Source organism: Uloborus diversus, chromosome 8 (genome assembly GCF_026930045.1).
Source record: "Uloborus diversus isolate 005 chromosome 8, Udiv.v.3.1, whole genome shotgun sequence".
In the NCBI taxonomy this organism is placed as follows: Eukaryota; Metazoa; Arthropoda; class Arachnida; order Araneae; family Uloboridae; genus Uloborus; species Uloborus diversus.
Genome location: NC_072738.1, coordinates 63500948 through 63524406, shown reverse-complemented (window position 1 = coordinate 63524406; position 23459 = coordinate 63500948). Strand labels below are relative to the sequence as shown.

At 33.5% G+C, this 23459-nt stretch overlaps 2 protein-coding genes across 2 annotated transcripts; one reads left to right on the top strand and one right to left on the bottom strand.

Moving 5' to 3' along the window:
• Positions 1-283: 283 nt before the first annotated feature.
• On the bottom strand, positions 284-9595 carry LOC129227325 (uncharacterized). Its single transcript, XM_054861870.1, has 3 exons — positions 9507-9595; positions 3922-4130; positions 284-486 (listed from the first exon to the last, which is right to left on the bottom strand). The coding sequence occupies exons 1-3, from the start codon at positions 9582-9584 to the stop codon at positions 309-311; spliced, it is 465 nt and encodes a 154-aa protein (XP_054717845.1). The 5' UTR covers positions 9585-9595; the 3' UTR covers positions 284-308.
• A 917-nt stretch (positions 9596-10512) lies between these two features.
• On the top strand, positions 10513-17406 carry LOC129228392 (uncharacterized). Its single transcript, XM_054863070.1, has 3 exons — positions 10513-10623; positions 14869-15089; positions 17220-17406. Exons 1-3 carry the CDS (start codon positions 10549-10551, stop codon positions 17404-17406), a joined length of 483 nt encoding a protein of 160 aa, XP_054719045.1. The 5' UTR covers positions 10513-10548.
• Positions 17407-23459: the final 6053 nt, after the last annotated feature.

Sequence of the window (23459 nt, the reverse complement as noted above, 5' to 3'; positions counted from 1 at the left end):
AATCCAATTAAAAATTAAATTCAACAGAACTACTCGGTAGTATAAGAATGTTTGCAACTTTTTCCCACTGCAGTGGGAATTCATATAAAGCAATTACAGAGACTCAGAAATTAGATTTAATACTGTACACAAGCAGCTGGAGCAATATATTAGGTTCATTCTAACTATTGAAGTCTAGAAGCTTATGATTCAAAAGTGTAACCGCAAAAAAAAATTTACTAAACAGAAAGAAATAAACTATTGTACTGTGTAAAAAGTTTATTAAAAGTGTTAGCTTAAAAAAATTAAAAGTTACAAGTTGAAGAGCGTTACAAGTCATCGTGTTCCATCAAACCGACTCTCCTCACTACAATGTCTTCGGGAATATCTTCAGCCATTTCGGATTCTCTGCGCTCTCTGGTAGCGTTCTTGCACATGAAGTAATAAAAGCTCTGAGACAGATTGATTCCGTGGTAGGTACACACCAGTCCATCACGGCAAGCGCAACTGGAAAACATAACATTAGTTAAATCTGTTGAAATATATTCGACTTTTCATTATTAAGGAATCTTAGTACCCCAAAAATGAAGCTATCTAAAAATTTTTTATTGCTTATTCCAAACACATGGAAAGTTAGAATGCCTAAGGAATTTTTTCTATTAAAGATGCAGCTTTAAAGTAATACTTTTTGCAATTGGGATAACATTTGACAAAACTGCATTGGATAAGCATTTTATAAATTACCCAAATGTATAGAGCAAGTTAAACCGTTAAAAACCAAATATTAAAAACTTTGTTTTACATAATTAAACACAGAACATTTTCTAATAAACTCGTAAGTTAATGAATGCTTAGATTTTTAGAGATGATTATAGTGATCGTTTAGCAAAAACTATTTCTAAATTGGTGCAAAAATAAAAGCCTTAGGGATTTAAAAAATTAAAATTTCTCAAATTAAAATGTTTGAAAGGTACTGTGACCCCTTAAAATTGAATAGAATCGGCGCGGTTTCTACCATTGGGCAATTTGATTCTTGGGACGGCCAAAGAGCAAAGAAATAGTTCTAATTACTGAACAGTACGGATTTTTTGAAGAAAATAATTCACCGAAATTGAAAGGTTTCATGTTAGAAACACAAAGGTGGTGCGAGATTTTCTGCGCTGACCTAGTGCGACAATACCTTGAGACTGCGGTGAATGGAACATCGTATCTGTTAAAACAAGATTTAATCCAAAATTTGATGAACACTTACGAACTGGGCAAAAGTTGGATGTTGTTGAACTTGAGATGACTAAGAATATCTCTGGGGAGGTTGAAAAAGGACGCTTTATTGGTGCGGAGAAGAGTGAACAATCTTCTGTACTACAATTGCCCTTTTCCACCAAGATAAGTTAACATTACGATTCATAGCTCAAAGTATCAAAAATTTGATACAATGATTTCAGATACAGTAATTACTCTACAGTAAATCAAAACATCGTCATTTAGTAATAACTAGCTGCGTTGCCCGGTCCACCTCGGAAATAAAAGTTATGTCAAGTGACGCAAGTTCATTCAGGTTTGACCCTCAAAGTCTGAAATTTTGCGGAAAAACCCAAAAGTAAACATTTTAAATCCCCTAACAGGAAAAGCCTCAAAACAAAGAATGTTACCTGTGCATATTCGAGAAAAAATGGCAACAGATCTTTCATCTCTATGATTTTCTTCACCGCTATACATTTTAATAAAGGCATTGTTGCGGAAAGTTGAGATGCAGCACTGAATAATAATTTCAATGGAGGAAAGCCTTCGAAAAATAGGGATTTTATTTTGAAATCCAAGAGTCATAATCAATAGTTTAATTGATATCTCCGCTAATTATCGGAGGATTATGTTAAATAGCCAAACAAGAAGGGAAGATTACGAATCCATCGATACCTGGTTCGATGGTCAGTTCACTGTCACTCGAGAAGAAGCTTGGACATGCAAAGATACGCTCAGTTTTTAATTATACAAGAGATTAAAGTTTGTAAACTGAATATTTGCGGGGCAGCTATAAGTTATGAGGCAATGTGTGTCGTAGCGACTAACTTTCAATAGAACTTTGGATAAAATTTAAAATATCACCAAGTTAGTAGTTTGGATATAAACACGTCTTTAAATTTCAGAGTTTAGTCATGCAGTTAAAACCGGAGTAGTGTTAAGCAGCTACATTGCTTAAATTTAAATCTGTTGTAATTTAGCTATTTATTACTCTAGTTCAAAATTTACCGCAATCTTGTCTGAGCCATCAATGCAGCAGACTAATTTTAATTCTGTAATTTTCATAGTGGATAAATTACGCTTCAGCTTTTATAAGACGTAAATTAAAAGCAGAACGCCAAGTTCATTAGATTTACCCTGAATGGAATAAAAATGAGACTGCTTTCTAAATTTAGACTACTCTATATAGAGCGCATTTTATGCACGGGAGAGCAATTAGTCTACAGCTGGAAAGAGCTATACAGGAACGCAGACATAAAAATTCGCTCGATCATGCGCGTGCGTCAGGTTCTATCTACAACCTATGTTAATGGAACCATTTTCCATGGGAGAGGATAGAAAGAAACCTCTGCTTGTCTGACAATCAGTTTTAAAATGAAGTGAAGTTTTAAGGAACAGTAAAATTTTAACTTCAATCGGCTAACAAAAAATGTTATTTTATATGCAATTTCTCGCAAAGAAAGTGTCTGGAACTATACCTTTCGAAATCTATTTTGTGAATGAGTCATCCTTGTATAGCTTTAAAACATCGTTTTTGGGGCTGAAGTCCAAAGTTTAAAAAGCAAGCGAGATCAGAGACTGAGATATGTTTAGTATAATAAGTGTAGAAACCTTTTCTAGGGGCATTCAACCCTACCATATTATTTACATTTATAAACTGTGGCAAGCAAATGATAAGTTACTGAACGCTCAAACATTGGTAATTTTAGGTTGAAATAGGTAGAAGACGATGAACTGAACGTAAGTTAGAACTAATTTTGCGCCGAAGCTCATTCGTCGACAAGTTTCTATTTTAAGACATTGAGGCATAGATACATTTTAGAGTACTTCATTAGCCAACCATTTAATAGATTAAATCTCATATAAGCTATTTTTTTAAATTAAACCCTGAAATATCTCGAAAGTAAGATTCCTTTTTGTTGCAATAAAAAGTGTAACGTTCTTCGAACAACTTTTGGGCTACGCGATAAATATTTACTGCGACAAAAATCCGAGTGAAGTTTAAGTAAACTGGAACTATGAAAACAAACTACTGCCACTTCAATTTAGAAATATGTCCTTGACTAAGATCGGGGTGGAAAATATATTCACTTCACTGCTCATAAAAAACCTGTCTGAAGTGAAGAGTACAGAGAAACGTGTAAGAGTAAAAACACTTGCACTGCAGTCTTTTAGAAGCAAACTTGTAAAGAGTTTCCTCGTGTATAAAGTCTTCCTTTATACACGAGGGCATCAAATTGGATAATAAAAAAGATTTCTTTTAATTATATCCGGATGAAACTAAGTCTAAAAATAACATTAGAGACTATTTACCAGATTTTATAAAGCTTAAAATTTTACTAGTTAAAAAACATCAGATTAGCTTGAAAAGGTTTTATAAACCCTTTAATAGATAGTTAATTGAAGACCTCATTTAGTTTCTTATTACCAAGCTATTTTTAAACTATACGCTGCAGGTCCAATAAAATGAAACAACCTGCTATAAATTATGTCCAAGGATTTTTATTCTTTGCAAAAAAGAATCGAATGAAGTGAACTTACAAATTGATTTCACCATACACATGGTTTTAAATAGTAAACATAGGCAGGTAGTCGGGTTGATTTTCTTTTATTATAAAAAATGGGAGAACTGCGCACTTTACAAAAGCGGCCTGTAACTGGCAATGTGGCATGTTTTACTATCAGAAAAGGTCTACTTACTAGATCCACTCTTCGTTGACTTCTCGAGTCTCTTTGTCGTATATCCGGAATTTGCAAGGTTCGGCGGTATTGTTGCACCAGTCGTAACTGGGGTTGGGAACGCTTCTGTCGACGCGAACACTTTTATTCAGATGTTCCGAAAAATCGGGGTCTTCGCCACTCTCCGTTTCGTTTATATCGGCCGGAGTTCCGGACATTCCGTCCCGCCTCTGAAAGAGATTGGAAACTGAATCAGCTTCAAGAAGCACACGCAGTAGCAGGTAGTTGCTGGTTTTGAATCTCCAATCCAAAACCAAGACTGGTGTTGCGTGGTCACTTAATTAGTTGAAATATAATTAACCAGCATTGACTTTCCATAAAACATACCTGTAAACACATACTGGAAAAAGAATCGGTAGGTAAATTTTGAAATAAATACTGCATATTGCAAATTTTTAAAGTAGAAATCAAAACCAAGTGATAAAAATGGTAGGTATGATACTAAGTTTTCGGTTTCTTATGTAACCAGCAATAAGCCACAGACCGTAAATATTGAACCATGTATCTTTAAAAACTGAGGAGGTATCACAGCGATTTTTAATGATTTCGCGGAAGTAAAATTTTATACTACCCGCTGTAGAATTAAATTTTGCTTTTAACTTCAATTTGAAAATTCCGTTTACAGCCGGTCGAAATCTTAAATTCTATAAGCACAACCTACTTCTCACCAGTCAAACAGTATAGCCGCTGCTTTTACTACTGTAAAAAATCTCGGAAAACTCTGAATATACAAAAAGCTTTCCGTAATACAGATTCGTACGCCCTCAGCAGTTATCTGCTCTTATCAAAAACCTTTCCGGTTTAGCAAGAAAGTAAGAGTCGACGCATGCGCAGCTCACACGGCAATTTTATAGCCCAGCACCAAATCCAAACTGAAACTTTCGAAAGCACGCAATGAAAACAAGTGCTGACTCATGTATGCGAAGTAACACTCGATCAAGGGGATTAGTAGAAGTTTTGTTCCTCGCATGAATTCACTGAAGATAATTTTAAAGTCTTATATTTTCTTGCTTATGTATAGTCATGAGATTGAATTTGAAGCTATGTCACTTATTTTTAAGTACGAAGTGCAACTTCTCGACGCATGCTCGCGGAAGGAATACAAACTGAAATTAGAAACCAAATAACTGCCGAGAGGACGCCATGTAAATTCGTTGCGTCGCATAACTTGTGCAGGTAATTTACTTTCTTGGATACTTTTCTTTCTACCAAATGGGTAATTTTTGTTGGCAGAATTTTATTCTGTCATAAAAGTCACCTTTTTGGTGACTAAAGCCTGCAAAAGACCACCACCGACGAATAGGTAAGTCGCTTTGCAACTCGATTACTTTAAAGTTATTTAGTTCATATAAATCTCGTTAAAAAAAAATATTCCTCAGTATCATTTTTTCGTTGTGAACTATTGCAATTTGAAAATATTTTACATTACGTAGAACACATATTTAAAGTGCAAGTGTGTCTAGTTTTATTCTGGAAAATTTATGAATTGAAGATTATAAAAAACTTTAAATAAGTGTTATTGTGCACTTTGTTTTTATGTGTCAATCTCAGTTAATATTTGGCTGAACATTTATGTATCGAGCATTATGAATTAAATGTTATAATATGCAAATTGTCAGGTTTGATAGTTCGTCTTTAAGGTTGCATGTTTTCATTCTCTTGTAAACAGTGTAGCTAGATTGTATGAAGTAAAAAAAAACTATCTCTTGTAATTAGGAACATAGTGCTTCAGTATTATCTAAATGACGATATCTCTTTAAATATTTGCATTAGCGAAACGCTTTAAATTAGTTAAGTGTATTAATTTCTTTTACAAATAGATACATATATGTATTTAAAAGCGTCTTCATTTTTTTCGTTTTACGAGCCTCAATTTTACCAGAAGCAAAAAGCAAAAAAAAGACTTAATAAAATAATTGTATTTTTACACCATATTAAAGTATTTCGACTTATAATTTATATGACACTTTTATTTATAATGTATATGATACTTTGATTTATAATTTATATTATACATGAAATATTATTTATCTCAGCAGAGCTTCATTAGTACGATTTATTTTAGTTGCATTGTACCTGCCCTTAAGGGAAAGCTGCAAATATAACAAACAAGAATTATTTCTCAATAATATATTTTTGTATATATATGAAATACACAAGCAATGAATAGCAATGAGAAAAAGAAAATTAAAAGTAGCAATTATTAGAATAAAGTTGAAAGGTTGAATTCGGAGCTCATCAGCCGTGGAAGATTCGATAAATATGGTCAAAAGACCAAAAGATATTAAACTATTTACTAAATAGAGAGTGTTTAAGCTCTAATATATGCATTACATTGGGCCAAACGCACCATATGCTAAACTATATGCAACAAACAAGAGCTTAAACCTAAAATTAAAAATAGGGGTTTTTTACCTCGGCTAAATTAAGAAACAAGTCCCTATAATTTGTCTTCCTCAGGACAGTACCTACTGCATGCATACTAGTTTAATGTAGGACAATCAGGAGGAATGAGTCAGTGGCAAAAAAGGAACAGCTGCACTTACATGCCAAAATAAAAAGTAATATTATTTCATGTCATTCTTTTAAAAGTGATCATTTTTAAAAAAAACTATGTTATTAATATACAATGTACATATGGGGAGAAGACGAGGGGCGTTCACCACGCAGACTGTGCCATGGACATTTTTCAGGGGGTTGCTTTTTGAAGGGGGTGGGCGCTTCATAGCATTTTATGGGTGCACCATCACTCTTACGGTGGGGGGGGGGGGATTCTCGTATATATGAAATGGAATAATCATGTAATAGAGTTCAATGTTTTAATAAATAAAATATATATTGCATTTTGCGCACACTGTAAAAATAATATCAGTAACCTATTTTGAATAAGTATTTATATTTGTGATGAGCTGGAAAAAGGCAAGAACAGAAGAATCAACCCGAATGGTTCCAGCAGGGGGACTTGGTGTCATATTTAAATTCATCAATTTCTCTGTTGGTACTTTCCGGTACACTTTGTTCGCCAGAGAAATTGACTTGAGGTGAACGAATTCCGGAACGCGAAGGGTAGGTAAGTCCTGTCAAATTTTATCCGAAGATAAAAGCTATCAAGTTTGATACAAGATATGTTTTTAAGTTCTGCATTAAAAATACAATATGTTGATAGTTTTGTCTTGAAAATATTGAGAGAAACTGAAGTTTAACAAACAATCCCCACTTTTCAGAAGGTACCCCCCTCCAATTCCCCGACGATTTAATGACTAGGAATGAAACTACTAGATTATTTCATAATTTTTCAAAAATCTATAACTGTGCATATGTTATGCTGTTAACCATGCTATTTGTCATTAGAAATTCAAAAAAAAAAAAAAATTACGAATGATTCTAAAATTGCTTGTATTATTGCTCTTAGATATGAAAGAATTGAAACTGATATGGTATGCAATACTATAATAAAGAATGATATTTTAGAAAAAATCACGGAAAAAGGATTCCGAAATTCTCGGAAACGTTTTCGAAACTTTTATGAACCACAGCTGCACTATATACTCAGAAACGTTTCCGGATTTTTTTTACAGTGTAAGAACAGTAACTATGGCCGAGAACAGCATTATAAAAAATTAAGCACCTTTATATTTATCTAGTCTTAAGATAAGAATGGGGCTTGAGAAACTCTTAGAATAAAATTATTCACTCTAATAGTCGAGTCGAACTGGCTTTCCAGGTCAAATTGCTTTTCTACAGTTTATACTTTTATCGAAATTTACATTACCTTAAGTTCTTTTATCGGCTCTTTAACTATACTAAAGTTAAAAAATAATGGGGTTCAGATGTGTGTTGATTTGAAACTTTGTTTTATATTTCTTTTAAATTGTAAAAGTGAAGTTTACAATCTTAGGATCGCGATTGAAAAAAGGAACGAACAACTTAAATTTTCAAAAATAAGGTATCGAGTACTGGGATACCTTTGTACCAACTGAACACATTCAAAAGTAAGATGGTTAAATCTTACGCAGACAAGTTCAGCATAAATTCGCGCAAAGTGAAACAGCTCTCAGACAAACAAGTAGATTCGATGTTATTAGTTGGATACAGTTTAGGCATCTACCGAGTAGACATTTAAAACACATTTAGGGAAATAGATAAATCAATTTCTGAGCTGTATTATATCAATCATTTAATTTCCCCATATCACATTTCCAATGGAACGAACGATTTTAAGAAATACTGCACGAAAGTGACCAACTCTTGGTCTCAGGATTTAAGAGCCTTCTAATCTGCCAACCCTAAAATAAGTAACGCCGCAGCCCCAATATCAGGCTAGCGTTTAGAGTTCCCACCACGAAATAACAGGAGTGAAATTAGTTTGGACGTGGAATAGTAAGTCGCAAGTGAAAAAAGTTTCACCGACTACCTATACACGTTTGACTTATTCAAAATAAATGTAGTTTTATATTCGATATTTCTACCTAATTCTCAGTTAGTCAAATCTAATACAATTTGATTGTCCTGCAACATTAATGCATTTTAAAATTAGTTTTAACCAAGAGATTACTCTAGCTGAGTATAATCTCTTGGAGATTACTGCTCTTTAAGGAATAAGGTCCAAACATACGCTTACACTTTAACAGCGGAGATAAAAATGCTTGATGCTAAAACTACTGTTAAACCGCGAAACTCTAAACACCGAAAAAGCTTAATTTATTCTTTAAAATTTACTTTATATTTTCAGTAGTCTAAAAAGTTATGATATAAATTAATACAAAAAGGTGCAGACGCGATTGTGCCTCGTACAAATGCGAATGTTTTTTTTAAATAACTAAAGTTATTTATGAAAAATAAGTAAAAGAAATGCTTAAAGTCTAATATATTTTTAATTAAAAGCACATTTTTATTAACAGTTTAAATTCTGAAAAGATCTCTAAAATCCGCAGCACTGTAATATTCAAATGTTACCGGATACGAGCATCTGTGTAGTTTAATTACTTTCTCAAACTTATACTTCGACAATGTACAAGTCTTTACTTCGAAATAGTTTTCAAATACACTAATTTTCGTAAAATCACGAAGTTACTCTGAAAATACACTATTTAAGGGAATTTAGTGATCAAGCTTAACTATTTCGAAACTTCTATCAAATACTTAACTACAATTTAGAACTACGCAGCTCCGATATTGAAATATGAACATTTTTACATTATTTAGTTTAACAGTTCGTTTTTAACTCGAAGATATCTTACGTAGTCTAAAATCCACAATAAGTTATTAGAAACACTGATGATTCTATTAAGCTTTACGTATTTCAAATTAAATGAAGTTTAATATGATTATATATATATATATATATATAGTTTGAAAAGTTCAGATTAGGCGATTCAAAAGAAATCTGAACTTCATTCTTCCATTAACGTGAAGCATCAACGTAGCTTTTAATGTATTAACCCATAAATATTTTTAAACGCATATATATAATTACTTCCTCTAAAGTTTATCATGTTAACCCAAACACCCTTTCAAATTGTAAGTTTAAAAACTAATCGACAAACCATCATTCTTGGAACTTGAGCGTAAAGAACTGCACTGGACACCAAGACGTAAGCCAAAACAGCGTGGATGAATGCCATCTTAAGGAGAGATCTCGGAACCACTTGCTATAGAACAGCAGACAGGAAGTAGCGAGATAGCTGTCGACACTGTCTTATATTTCAGTTACGAACAGCACCCCATGCAAATCTTAGAACAAGTATCCTGCCTCTTCTTCTTGTGCTGTTGTCGACAAGTGTCAAGTGCAAGAGGTATGGGGGAAAAACATGTCAGATGTGGCCAAAAGCATGGCCATGGCCACATCTTCATGGTATTTTTTAGCAACTGAGGAAATGATTTTACAAATACTAGCTGAAGGTGAAGGATTTAGCACAAATGAACCTTTGTCAACAGTAAGGACTCAAAAGGTTCACATAGCTTACGTTCGACGAGCACGCCCGGTAGCGACCGGTTAGTTAATCACGTGACAGTTAATGATCACGTGCTCCATTCAACCAATCAACTGCTTAGAATGGTAACCGGTGCGGTAACCGGTTGATTATAGAACGCTGCGGTTAGTAACCGGTTACTTACCGGTCGACCGGTGAGTTTCGTCGAACGCAAGGATAGGAAGTTGGAATTTTAAGAACAATGTTAAAAATGGATGAATAAAATAACGGTCCTTTGTAAGATTTTCATGATACTTGACAAAATTTAGATCAGATGCTGAATTTTAAAATTGGCAAAACTGCATTGATTTTTAAAAAATTATAAAAAAAAAAAAATTTTTTATTAATCTAAAAATAGTAAACCTCTAAATCTCATGCTAAAATTGTTTTTCTTATTACTTTTAATTAAATTACTACGCCGTTGCACTTGTGGTGAGGATCATTTTCAGAAATATCTTGAAGTTTACAAGAGTACGACTGAAGAAGAAGTTCTTGTTTACTGTGGTATTTGCATAATGAGCCACCCCTGCTTCATCATTTAAACGACTGGCTGTCAGTTTCCGGTAGATTGTTTCTTTTTTCTACAGTGCGAAATTTGGAGCTTGTTCGTCTCGTGATGGCTTTGTCTATCGTGCTGATTGTTCTCCTAGCGTCCTGCGTGTTTACTTATGGCCAAGTTCATAGAGTTGTGGTAAGTTTGTCCACTGTAGGAGTAGTCTATATTAAGGTTCCGTTTTGGATATTTAGTTTTGATATTGAAACTTGCAGGTGTTTTTATCTATATATATAAAAATGAATGGTTTGTCTGTATGTCATCCATGAACTCAAAAACTACCCGGCAGATTTGGCTGAAACTTTCACCGTTTGTTATTTTTGGTACTGGGAATGTTTATAGACCAGTTCGAAAAAAATCCGATCGATAGTTCCTTTTTTATTCCAATTTAAGTCACAATCCATTGGATAAATACGAATAAAATGATCGGCTGCAGAAATTAATTCGCGTGAAAGATCTCATTGATAAGAAGTTAGCTGTTGTCATTTTTCTTGAGTTTGAACAAATAAATTCTTTCTTTATTGTTTTATGGCTTTTCATGCAACGGGGGGATTTAAAACTTTTTCTATTTGATATTTTTAGCGATTGATGGATCTTGCAAACTGCGCGAGTACAAAATTTGAGTATAGTCACGGCTTCACTTGATACCTGGACCGATTATTACGAAAATTGCTATATATATATGTATTTTTCCACGGAGATGGTGCATAATATGCTCATTGAAGTCACTCGCCACCAGGTGCCACTGCAGAGTAGCAACTTCTGCCCCGTTCAACCGATTGTCATGAAAATCAGTATAATGATGTATGTTTTTGTTGGCGGAGCAACGCGCGTCGGGTACAGCTAGTACTGAATAAATTTGATATCTTGTATAATCAAGTCCGCCAAGAAGACACGTCGACGGAGTCGGAAACTGGGGTTCTGCTCGTGGATGTTCGGAATTGGAGTAGTGTAGGACTATGGAAGGCAGGGTTAGGGGAAGGAGGGGGACGTCTTGGTAGCTCTGGGCATGGCAAGTAGTTCAATCAGTGAGCAATCAAGTTGTCGAAGACTGTTCCATAAATATCAGTTGTGGTTGCCGGGTATTGTGACTCTACCATTTCCACCTAATGGAATGTTTTCTCAAGTAAAGTAAGCAGAATTTTTACTTTGTGAAAAGTAATCTTGGACACTTGTCTCCACTACGAAATGAAGGAATCTTGGATAAGGTGCGAAACACTTAAGACGATGGCTCAAATATTTAGATTTGTTTTAAGAGCTATAGATAGATATAACTATTAACTTAATTATCCATCAATTTTAAATTTTTGTACTAATAATTCGGTAAATTATTTGAATTTTACGTCATTCGCACATGAATTGACATCATTCGCACAGATTCAAAAATATTAACTGGAACAATTCTCGTTACAAGATTTGTAGGTTTGATTTACATGAAATTTTGTCTGAACCAAATTCTAGCATTTTAATCAACGTTGGGTACAGCGACGCTTAGAACTCAGTTTTGAAAGGGAATCTTCAATTTGCCGATTGATTAAATAAGAATGCATATTTACGTAAATCTAATTAAAAGGGACATTCGGGAAATTTAAAAATTGCGATCTTGTCGAATCGTCAGACAAAACTTGCCCATCTAAGAACTTTTGGAAGTGCAGTGACCTCCCGTCGTTTAAGATCTTTGAAAACGGATTTGTTATTTTGAAAATATAATCTTGAAAATCGGCTGAACGTTCTAGGCGCTATGCGAGTCGCAGAGATCCGGACAGACTTTCAGCTTTGTTATTAGTAAAGAGTAAAGATGCCAATGCGATTTAGATGTTTAGCAAGGCAATCGTGACCAGTTTCCGAACGAAATGTTGCAACTGTAACAGATCTGGGAGATCCTGGAATTTTGAAGTTTTTCCATTTCTTTTAATTACTTCATGGAAATTTGCTGTTGTAGTTTTTCGTTGTATTTTAAATTTCTTTTTCATTGATGTGGTTAAATTTAGTAAATCCAATGTGGATTCCTCACTTGGAAAATAGATTTAACTCTTTAACTCTATAAGACGAAGTCGAGAAAAGAGATTAAGAAGACTCATTCCATAGGAGTGGATAGGTCCTTCTGTTACATTTTCTGCCATCACATGGACGGAATATACTGAACCAAAACTTTAATATAAATTCACATGCTAAGCATTATTAAAGCGGAAGTGAGGATTTTTTAAACAGTTGACTAAATCGATTTGGCAATTGAGGCATCCGAATAACTACAGTATAAAAAAGAGAATTCGTTAGAATTAATAATTGAAAAAAGACTTTTAGTTGGCTTCCGAATCAACTCTTTATGTTGAAACAAGACTTCGTAAACTATTGTGGTGGAATGTTTTTCAAAGCGAATATCGTTTGAGAGAACTTTTCCTGTTTGGTATCTTTCATTCGAAAGCTGCACAATTGCAGCAGAACCATGTTTTTATACAGATTGCGTTATAGTACGAAATATCTTTGTTCGTACAAGGAGTTGCCTGGTACTTAAGTCTAAACTGAAAAATAAATGCCTTCTCGAATCCGAACCCTGTAAATTGTTAAACGGGAGACGGTGTACAAATTCAATACGTATCGAGAAGTTGTTCTTGATAATTTTGCACTTGAATTAGGTTCTAAATTTCCTGTGGCATATTAAGAGTAAATAATTAAAAGCTTCGACAGCATAGAGTATTATGAGCAGTTAAACTTTCTGTGGTGGTTATAGCAAAGAGTCGCTTGAAATGATATTTTCAGAATAACATACTGAACATTTTTAACCCTGCGGGTTTACTAACAATGACCGAAGTGGGGAGTATTAACAAAACGGTTGTTTAGAGTTGTACTTTTTAGAAAATTCCAAGTTCTAATGCCTACTTGGCACTTCAGTAGTTAATCCGCTATTTACTCTCGAGACAAAACTAAAATATGTATTCAAACTAATTAAATGTTTGGTTTTTTTTAAATAAATATCCGTTTGGAATTTCGTGGATTTTTAATCCTCCCTGAATGCTTAGTTTCAACCATTTTTTAGAAATTTAAATAGTTTTGCTCCTTTGATAAACTTGACCACCAAGATTTCAACATTACTGTAAGTTTTGGTATTTGCTGTAAGATGCAAAATGTATTAATGTTGCTTTAGCCCCTGTGACTGCTTCTCAATACGCATTTCAAAGATTACGACTTTGTGTGTAGCTCACCTTGAACGTTTTTATCTTTTCAAAAGGACTCTTAGAAACTTTTGAGTCCTTGATTTTTGACCAGATCCTGTCAATAGGAAGCGCATTAAAGATCCCCCCCCCCCCCGAATGCGATTGTCATGAATGTATACTTTATTGTAACGGCCTTTCCGTGACTATCACTTGAAATAGTTAATTCCTTTGAATTAAGCGGGTGTGAATTTGCAAGTACATGATTTTTCAGAGTTGATTTCAATGTTTGATCTGCTTTTAGTCATTAAAGTTTTCATCATTCTGTTACTTCACAATCTTGTTTTCAGTCTGAGTAGCAGAAATCGAGCTTACTGCTGATTTTAAACAAATTAGACTAAATAAAACTGTAGTCTGGTCTCTACTAACTGGAGAAAAGTTAGATTACTGCTCTGCAACTAACCTATTGTATGTCGGAAGTCTATTGAACTAGTATTTGACTTTCATTGTGACTCTCGACGGTATCCATACACTTTCTGCACGTTTAGATTTCTTGCGCTATAAATTTAGAGGTGGTTTTCAATTGTAAGTGGTACAAAATTGATGTTACTTTTCAAATTTAAACTCTTATTTAAAGAATTTTATGAATAATACTAAGTGTCGGATATTGTAAAGTAGGTGGTAATCAACAGCTGATTCGTCTTAGGAAATAGGCCTTACTAACGTTATATACTGTAGTTAGTCCAAATAGAGGAGGAAATTGGTCAAGAATTGACCTAGATTTAGGTCAAAACCTGCTAGGAATTTGCAATTAGTATATATGCAGAAAGGATCACAATTTTTTATGTAAAACCATGACTTATGTGGTATTTGAAACTTAACTATCAGAAATATCTTTGACAACTCTACTAACAAAAAGCAGTTTTGGAAACAACGTACTACTTTTATCTGTTTTTACTTTCAATAAATTAGTCGGAAGATACTGGTTATAACTAAATCTCTAGAGTGCATTGCAGTTTTGGTGAAGTGGGGCTTATTGGACTCCAAGCATTAAAATAAGACTGTTCAGAGCTAACTCGGTTATGCTCGGTATATTGTTATTATGCTAAAAGGATGTCTAGTCAAGTAAGATACCTTAGAATTGAAATTTCGAGGTGTAAGACCTCGCCAGTCAAATGTCTTAAAATGGAGAATTTCACCGAAAGTAAAAATGAACTTCTATTTATTTCAGAAACGGGTAGGTTCTAGAGAATCAGATTCTGGTGAAGTTGGGGCCCAATCTGCCGAACAAAGCGAAGAGAGGACAATAGAGTACGCAGAGAACGTCCTGCCGACCACCACATGCGAGCCGGAAACCACCACCGAGTTTCCCACTTGTAACGTACACGACAAATGTGGCTTCCAACAGTACGCAGAGTGGACGAGATACCCCGTCGGAGACTTTATCAAATAGTAAGTGGAAACATACGTTCTTCGATAGTTGCGCATATACTCGCGACTTTTCAAATGAACAGTTGAGGGCATATGGCATGGAACATAAAAATTTCTAGTAGAAGTGAGCTCATAGATTAAGATTTCGGACAAAACTATCAATCTCCAACCTCTTCCCCCCGAAAACAGTTGCTTGTGACCCTGAAACACGTGTATGCAGTTTTCGTGATTTGTGTCTTTATAAGGTATACTATTGCTTTTAAGCACAATTAAATTCTTAAATTGCTAGTTTTTTATTCAACAGAAATTTCTTTCATAGTTTCTATGCTTGGCATGCACAGCGAAGTATTTCTTTTGAAGTATCATACCCCTTGGCAAATGATAAATTCAAAGTTATAGTAAATTTCGATATGGAATTGATTGGAAGTACTAGCGTAAAATTAGCTTGCGACTCTTAAAAGATGGCAACCAAGGTATTGATACTTGAATTTCTTAATATCTTCGATACTTATGCTCTTTAGTTCATTTTCTAAAGGTAAATGCAAAATTTCAGAGTAATTCACACAGAATATCATAAGAGGATCCTTAATGAATCTTAAACTATACCCTGAAACATGAAGAAATGCAATACTCTGCACTAAAATGTTTGTATTCGAAACACTAAACCTGATTGAAAAATGTTTAACAAACAGAACATATTAATTTGCTAGAGAATGGAAAAAATCAAATTGAATTAATTTGAATGTCTTGTAGTAAATAAATGAATCGAAAGATGAACTAAAAACATTTGTATTTCAGTTGGAAATTATGAAATTTGACAAATAAGTTTTCAGATGTTTTAACGTTAAGAGTATTTGAGGGTCCAAAGTTAACTGCTAGTACGTTATTACTGACATAAACTTGGTGAAATTTAAGTTTATTACAAATTGAAAAAGCCTACAATTCGAACAACTTAAAGATTTAATATCAAACTAGATTACCATCTAATATTTTCAAGATTTCAAATCGTAGTTTCAAGTAACTCGCATTTTAAGCAAGTTTCCTGTATTTATCTATTAAGATTTTAAAATTTGCAATTGTATGGAGAAAGTTAGTTTAAAATTGTCTAACTTCTAAATTCTACTGGAAAACTTTGCATAGCTTTCCACGCTACCTTTTTTTCTGGTTGAGAAGCATTTGCCACTCAATATTTGTTGAGTTGCAGTAATTTGCGATCATTTTGGCTCTAGTTTTGATTCTTGAAATGCAAATTTAGTACCTATTTAAAAAATCAAGATTTTGATAACTAGATTTCAACTCTTAAAATACAGAGTGCAGCAACATCACTTTCAAAACTCAATACATAAATTTTGAATCGGTGTGTCAATTTTTAACAACTTAGGTGCATACCTAAAGTTTGCGCTATTTAGCATCGCATCAGGTAGACGAGCAGACTGTCCATGCAACGAATATACAAATTTCTGATGTTTCTTTTGTCTTTAAGGGGTCACAGTACCTTTCAAACGTTTTTTAATTTAAGTAAATTTTATATTTCTTTGAAACCATAACATGCACACTTATTTCGTAATCGATAATTTATTTTCAAAATTTTAAAGTATTGGCTACTTTTTTTATATTGGAAAATTTCAATTTTTTAAAATCCCCAAGGCTTTATTTTTGCACTAATTTTAAGTTTTTTGCTAAACGATCACTATAATCCTCTCAAAATCTGTGCATTCATTTGCTTACGAGTTTATTAGAAAATTTTCTGTGATTAACTATGTAAAAAATCAGTTTCTTTAAAAATTTGTTTTTAAACGTTTAACATGCTCTAAACACGAGTAATTTATCCAATGCACAGTTTTGTCAAATGTTATCCCAATTGCAAAAAGTATTACTTTAAAGCTGTATCTTTAATAGAAAAAATCATTAGGGATTCTAATGACATGAAAATACAAAGCCATCATCGAGAAAAAGCAATTTAAAGTTTTTCTTTTGCATAAGAACATATAGCGAGCATGGCCTAAAACCACTCATAACTTTTTCAATATTTGAACTAAAGCAATGAATCTTTTCCCCTGTGTTGAATAGTTTTAAAATAAGCAAAATTTTTTAGATAGTTTCATTTCTGAGGTACTGTAACTCCTTAATCATGTACTTCTCTATCCTAAGCTGTGATTGTCCGGAGGATATGGAATGCCGACGATCTGGTGAACACATGTCGCAAAGATTCTTCTATTACAAGTGCGCCAACATTACGAATACTGACGAGTCTTCAGCTGAAGAAACAGAAGTCACCACCCCCTCGACAGCCTCCGGAGGGAAAGGAGTAGAAGCTCAACTGCACGACGATTTATAAATTTTACTAATCACTTTTACTTTTAATATTAATAAATACGTTTTATTCATCTATCTTAGTACTCAAATCATTTCTAATTTAGATTTTTAATAGTATAGACTGAAATCTTTTCACATCAAAATGGTATGTGACAGTATCGCAACTCTTGAGGAGTTAATACTTTAATTTCATTGTTTCATTTTGCCATGTTAAACTCTGCTTAACTTTCGTATCGCAGTATTAAATATTTTAATTAAATACTTAATACTGCGTAATAGTAATTAAATTCACTAGCGGAATTTAAAAATTTTTTAAGCTTAGACTTAAAGGGGTATTCTAATTTGGAGGCTAGATTTTAAGGGGACTTTGCGGGAGTAAAACAGCAACCATTTCTAGTTTTTATCAGTTTTTACCGATACTTGAAGTATAAAGCTGCGTGATAAAGGGAAAAATGATTCAAAATTGAAATCGATAGAGGCTGGAAGACTTAGAGGGGGGGGGGGAGGTGTCTACTCTGGTTGACAAGATTCCAATCCTCCTGGTAATCTGAAACATTAAGTTTCATTCTGTTGAAACACGTATGTAGAATTATCTGGACGTAGCCAATTTGGAAAAGGTGCACGAAATGGGGTCTTATCGAAAGTCTTTTTGGTTCCTTTTTTAACTTGGGTAATTTTTTAAATAGTACAAAGAAAATACGGAAACCCTTCGTAGAGACAATTTTCTTAGTACAGTGACCCCTATGTAAGTAGACTACTTGCGGTACACTACTTGAGTGGTCAATTTAGAGGTTGAATTCTAAGATGTAATTCTAATTGAAAAGTGGTCAATTTTACAGGTTTTACTGTATTAAAGTCTACCAAATTTCATAATTCTGTGCATTAGAACTTTATCTTGTCAACCGTATTGGAAAAAGTAGTTTCTAGAAAAGAGTAAAATTTGCAGTCTCATTTCGGGCAGTCGGAATGGTTTAATGGTTATGCTATACTAATTTTTTTAAAACGAACAGCCGACCCTGCCTTATACATTATTCCTTCCTGTACCTCAAAAGCTACATTTCTGGCAGATCTTTCAGCCATATGAGCAGTTCTGCCGTCTTTTGAAGCTTCGAAAGGTCCTACCTCGCAGCGTTTGATACGCTGACCTCGGTTGCTGGTGTCTTCTTTGTCGATCTAGATGCGAATTACTTCCCCTTCGACTTTAATCTGTTTTGTATTTAAATTTTGAATTTAACATTAAAAAAAATACGTAGTACGCAGGGAACTTATATCCACGTGGCTTGAAGGTTTGTCAGGTATATAGTGAGAAAAAAAAGGATGAATCTTGACAAAATTCACTACTAACTCTGAAATTCATTCGAATTTCAAAAATCCTCTTACAAGCTTATTCTTCAAAGTCTAAACTTTGAAATTATGAAAAGAAAAAGTTACTTATTGAACTTTTAGGCTAGAATACCCCCCTTAAGTTACTTTAATTTTGCAGCTATTTACTTCAAAGTTTCAAACCAGTTTGAAGAATCTTTATTATTAGACAAATAGTGGATTAGTTAGTCTTTGGGTTTCCAAAGTTTCTTCAGAGGAATGTTAAAGTATTAATTGGTTTGACTTTCAGAAACGCCTTCCAAAGTTTTTACCAAAAAGCATTACATATCTTGTTTTTGAAAAAATATTTGCTCCCATTACACTTAAACATACCATAAATATTTTGCATTGAAAATCAACATATAGCTATCCAGAAGAACAACTAAGTTACTAAATTTGGATGTTTTAATTCTTGTGGTATCAAAGCCATTGGTTTATTTCTTGTAAATACAAAGCCTTGGTGGTGCTATTTATAATTAACCGTTTTTTGGAGTAATTTAGTATTCATTTATCTTCTAGAGCAGCGATATTTTACTGCTTTAGCACATTTAGCTAAATGACTTAATATTAAAATGTTTATAGTAAATATGTTGGAGTAATACTTGTCCTGCATCGTAATCTACCAGAACCGGTCGTTTAACTGGCTATGGCAGAAATAGGTATGCATTAAATGTTACTATATTCAGTGTTAATACCAGAGTATTGGAATTTTGATTAAACACTTTACGAAGCATGTCATATGACCACCGGAACAACATTTTGCAAATAGTCTGGCAGAGTTTGAATGTTGGGACACAGAGGTGTGCATGGAAATTTTGGGGCCTGTCATAAATGACTTACGGGCCCCCCTTCCACATTGTTTACCCCTACATCCCTATATATGTATTCCACTTATCATTTTTAGAATCCCGGGCCAACAGGTGTCCCTTCTCCCCGATGTTGGGACTTCAGATTCTTCCCGGAAACCTAAACTTTCAAGACTCCAGAAAATTTAAAATAAGCTTTTAATTATAATAAAGGGAAATGCTGTATCAAATTTGCTTCTATTTCAATGTAATACTTGTTTGACTATTTTAAATTAACAAGAGAAGGGCATGGTGCTTAACAAATTAATTTAAAGAATAATTTATACATGTACTTTATTTAAAATTTATTAATTACACTTTTAATAGACTCAAAGGATGTGTAAACAACAGTTACATACTTTTTCAGTTGAACAAGCCCGGATCTGCGTACCCGCAGTGCGGGAGGGGGGGGAGACCCACGAAATTTGGAGGGAAAAAATACCAGTAAGACTTAACATTGCAAATAATACACTGCTGACCTTTGGGGAGGGGATCTACATATTGTTGCAGTGGGAACCAATACTTATAGATCCGGGCCTGATGAAGAAATTTTGTCTATAAACAGTCTTATATTGACAATGTTTGACAAATGTCCGTATTCGACAGTTTTCGTCAGGTTTGCGACTTTTCTACTAGTTTCTGTCATGTTACTTTAAAAAATCCAACCCTGGAAATTACTCAATTTTCTAAATCTTTATCGATAAATTTAGTGCCCTGGGCCTGTGCCCCATGCCTTAATCTGTCCCTGGCAGTTGTATAAGTTTCATCAGTTTTCAGATGCGTAGGAGCTTTGTAAAAGTAGGGGGAGCTGGGGCTGATAGTAGGAAATGTACAGGATCCAAGAGGTAGAAGCAGTGGCGCAACCAGAAAATAATTTGGAGTGGGGGGGGGGGGGGGTGAGGACTTAATTTTTTTTCTCATATGAAATTAGTTTCGATGCTTCTATCTCTCTTTCCCAGCATTTATTTTCAATCATATTTAATATTGCACATGGGGTGATAAAACTTCTGGTTTTGAAAAGGGGACTCTCAGTACTCGAAGATGAGTACGTAAAAATTGAGGGATCCAAGGGGTTCTCCCCCAGAATTTTTTGAAATTCTAGTTCTGAAATCGTAATTTTAGGCATTGTTTAGTATTGCTGAGGGTAGACAATATTTGTCCCTGAAAAATTTTCGAAGTTGATGTCTTAAAAATACGATTATATATCTACCATACTAGCAGTACCCGCACGGCGATGCCCGTGCTAAGAATTTAAAGGAAGTCTGTTGAACAAAAAAAAATCCATGCTCCACCCCCTTCTAATGTGAAATTATAATTTTTTTAACTAAAACGCGTACACACCTTTTCAAAAAACCTATTGAAGTCTCTTTGGAATTTAAAAATATTCGCCAAAACACATAAAATGATTAACAGTAGCTTTAAAACTCAAAATAATCCTTCAACTGTATAGTTCATCACTTAACGCGCCAAGCAACCACGCTACCGTAACCCTGCCCTTTAGCGAGTGAAGTGGTTTTTTTTTTCAGCTATTTAAAATGTTTCTCCAAGTAAACAATACTTCACTTAAAACGTTATAAAGAACAATCACAATTGAATAATACGGCATATCAAATTGTTTACTTAGATAAGTAACTATCTTCAACTATAAGAACAAAAATAAACATTGAAGAAATAAGGAAAACAAAACCCAATAAAAATCGTACAAAATCAAATTATGTACCTGAATATAAAAAAAAATCTCATTCAAAAATCAGTTCGCTGACCACAACAGTCCAGCAGTAGCGTAGTGTCTGAGCCGCGTTGCATGGTTCCTCGCAGCTATTGACACTGTTAGCCAGCGCCCTCTCGATGAGTTAACTTACCCCGCCATCTATTAGGAATATATAGAACTAAACAATTAATTTGCAATTGCAAATATTTCGGCCAATCTGATTTTAAAAAAATAGCCTATAGCCTTCCTCAATAAGTGAACTATTTAACACAAAAATAATTTTTCAATTCGAACCAGCAGTTCCTGAGATTAGCGCGTTCAAACAAACTCTTCAGCTTTATATTATTAATATAGATAGATTTGTTGTCTTTAGTGAAAATGACATAACTCGGAGATTGTCCTCGATCGATTTTTCGAATCGATTTACATCTCCTCCCAATATTTCAAATTTGAAGTTCCAAAAAAAAAAAAAAAAAAAAAACGCAATTGTAAACAATTTCTAATTAGGGGAAAAAAGGATATAGTGCTTTCCTGCGGAAAACTTTTGAAACTGAAGTCTTAGAGAGCGTTCTTCAATCATGTTATCAAAAGAGGTTCCTTCCCCTTCAATTTTTCGAAATTCTAATTGTAAAAATTCCATTTCGTCGTTTTTTTTTTTTCCTTTTTTTCTTCAATATCAGAGAGAAGGGTTTCGACAGCAGCGCTCCAGTAATTTTTCGAAATTGTAGTCTAAAAAAAGACTGTAGATTTTGTTTGTTGATAGAATTGGGGTCCCAGCAAGTTTTTGAAATTGAAGCCCCAAAAACAGAACATTATATGATATATGTTGTTGGAGGGCCAGGTATTCAGGGACTCTCTTCAGGAAATAATCGGGAGTCCTGAAAACAAAATTTCAGGTACTCTGTAAATAGTTTCGGCGGGAAGGGAGGGCTTCAGCAGTGTAGCATTTATAAGACATACTTATTTTCAGAGAACTAGAAAAAGGGGAATAAGTGAAAGAGGAGGGCGGAAAAACAGTACGTTTGAAATGAGTTAAAATGAAATATTCGTTATGTATTAAATTGTTCAGATACATTTTAGTAAAAGTACTTAATAGAAACTATAAAATATTATTGGAGCTTTTTTTCTGAAATAATTAAATGAAAAGTAACAATTTTAACATGAAAATATATTTGTAAGCGACAAAAAATCTTAATTTTCAGAAAGCAAAATACAAGAATAAATTTAACTTCTTAAATTATAATCTGTTCAAAGTTTATTTCAATAAACTCGCACCGTTTTAAACTGTGTTCTACATTGTAACTGTTTTTACAATTATGGAGATTTTTATGAATAGTCTAAGGAAGATTTCACCGATTTTTATTAGTGTGATTTTTTGTTCTTGTAGTATCTTTAGTATTCTTTGAATGATATTTATCTGAAATTCCTATTATTTTCTGTTTTAACACACAGTATCTTTCTACCACACACTTACAGGAAACATATCTTGAACGAAATTGTAATCAGAAGAAAATTAAGTTTACGCAAACTAGGTAAGTTGTAGTGTTTCCTTTTAAAGTTTTCTTAATAATACGATCAATTTTATGTGTTAATTTGTTTTCCCATTTAAAAACTAAGTTCAGACAGCAACGAAAAAGAAATTCTACACATTTCGCGTGTCTGAGGATGAGAAAAAAATAAACATTAATTATTAATTAACTAATTTTTGTTCTTTATATTTTTGGTATGATTCATTTCAGATTTCTTTTATATTTTGATTAATAATCCTATTTAAACATTTAGTTTATTTTTAACAATAATAGATTAATTATCTCCCCGAAAGCTTACAACTTTTAAACTGTAATCCTGAAAAATTCTTTTTTTTTTTTTTTTTGAACATTTGTGTCTTATCTTTAGCACAAACTAGATTTTTACGGATGTTTTTCCACTCAATATTTAAACATGACCGTGAAACATATTAAATGTCCAAAAAGTATTTTTGTTTGAAGGTAAAATAAGTGAATAAATAAAATTTGAAGTTGTTGCAACGAAATTACTTTCGCTGTATCAAAATTTTATAAAGCGAAGAATGAAACTGAAAATTACTCAAATATTTTACTGTGATCAGTTTATGAAATTGCAAGTTCGGCCATATAACACATGTAATTTAAAAGTAGT

Bases quoted from the DNA above. Each gene is read 5' to 3' on its own strand.
- LOC129227325 (XM_054861870.1), bottom strand. From the start codon at position 9,584: ATGGCATTCATCCACGCTGTTTTGGCTTACGTCTTGGTGTCCAGTGCA. The intron at 4,131-9,506 runs GTTTGTCGATTA...AATCTCTTTCAG, and splicing joins CTCAAGTTCCAAGAATGATG to AGGCGGGACGGAATGTCCGG. The intron at 487-3,921 runs GTAAGTAGACCT...TATGTTTTCCAG, and splicing joins GTCAACGAAGAGTGGATCTA to TTGCGCTTGCCGTGATGGAC.
- LOC129228392 (XM_054863070.1), top strand. From the start codon at position 10,549: ATGGCTTTGTCTATCGTGCTGATTGTTCTCCTAGCGTCCTGCGTGTTT. The intron at 10,624-14,868 runs GTAAGTTTGTCC...TATTTATTTCAG, and splicing joins GCCAAGTTCATAGAGTTGTG to AAACGGGTAGGTTCTAGAGA. The intron at 15,090-17,219 runs GTAAGTGGAAAC...CTCTATCCTAAG, and splicing joins GTCGGAGACTTTATCAAATA to CTGTGATTGTCCGGAGGATA.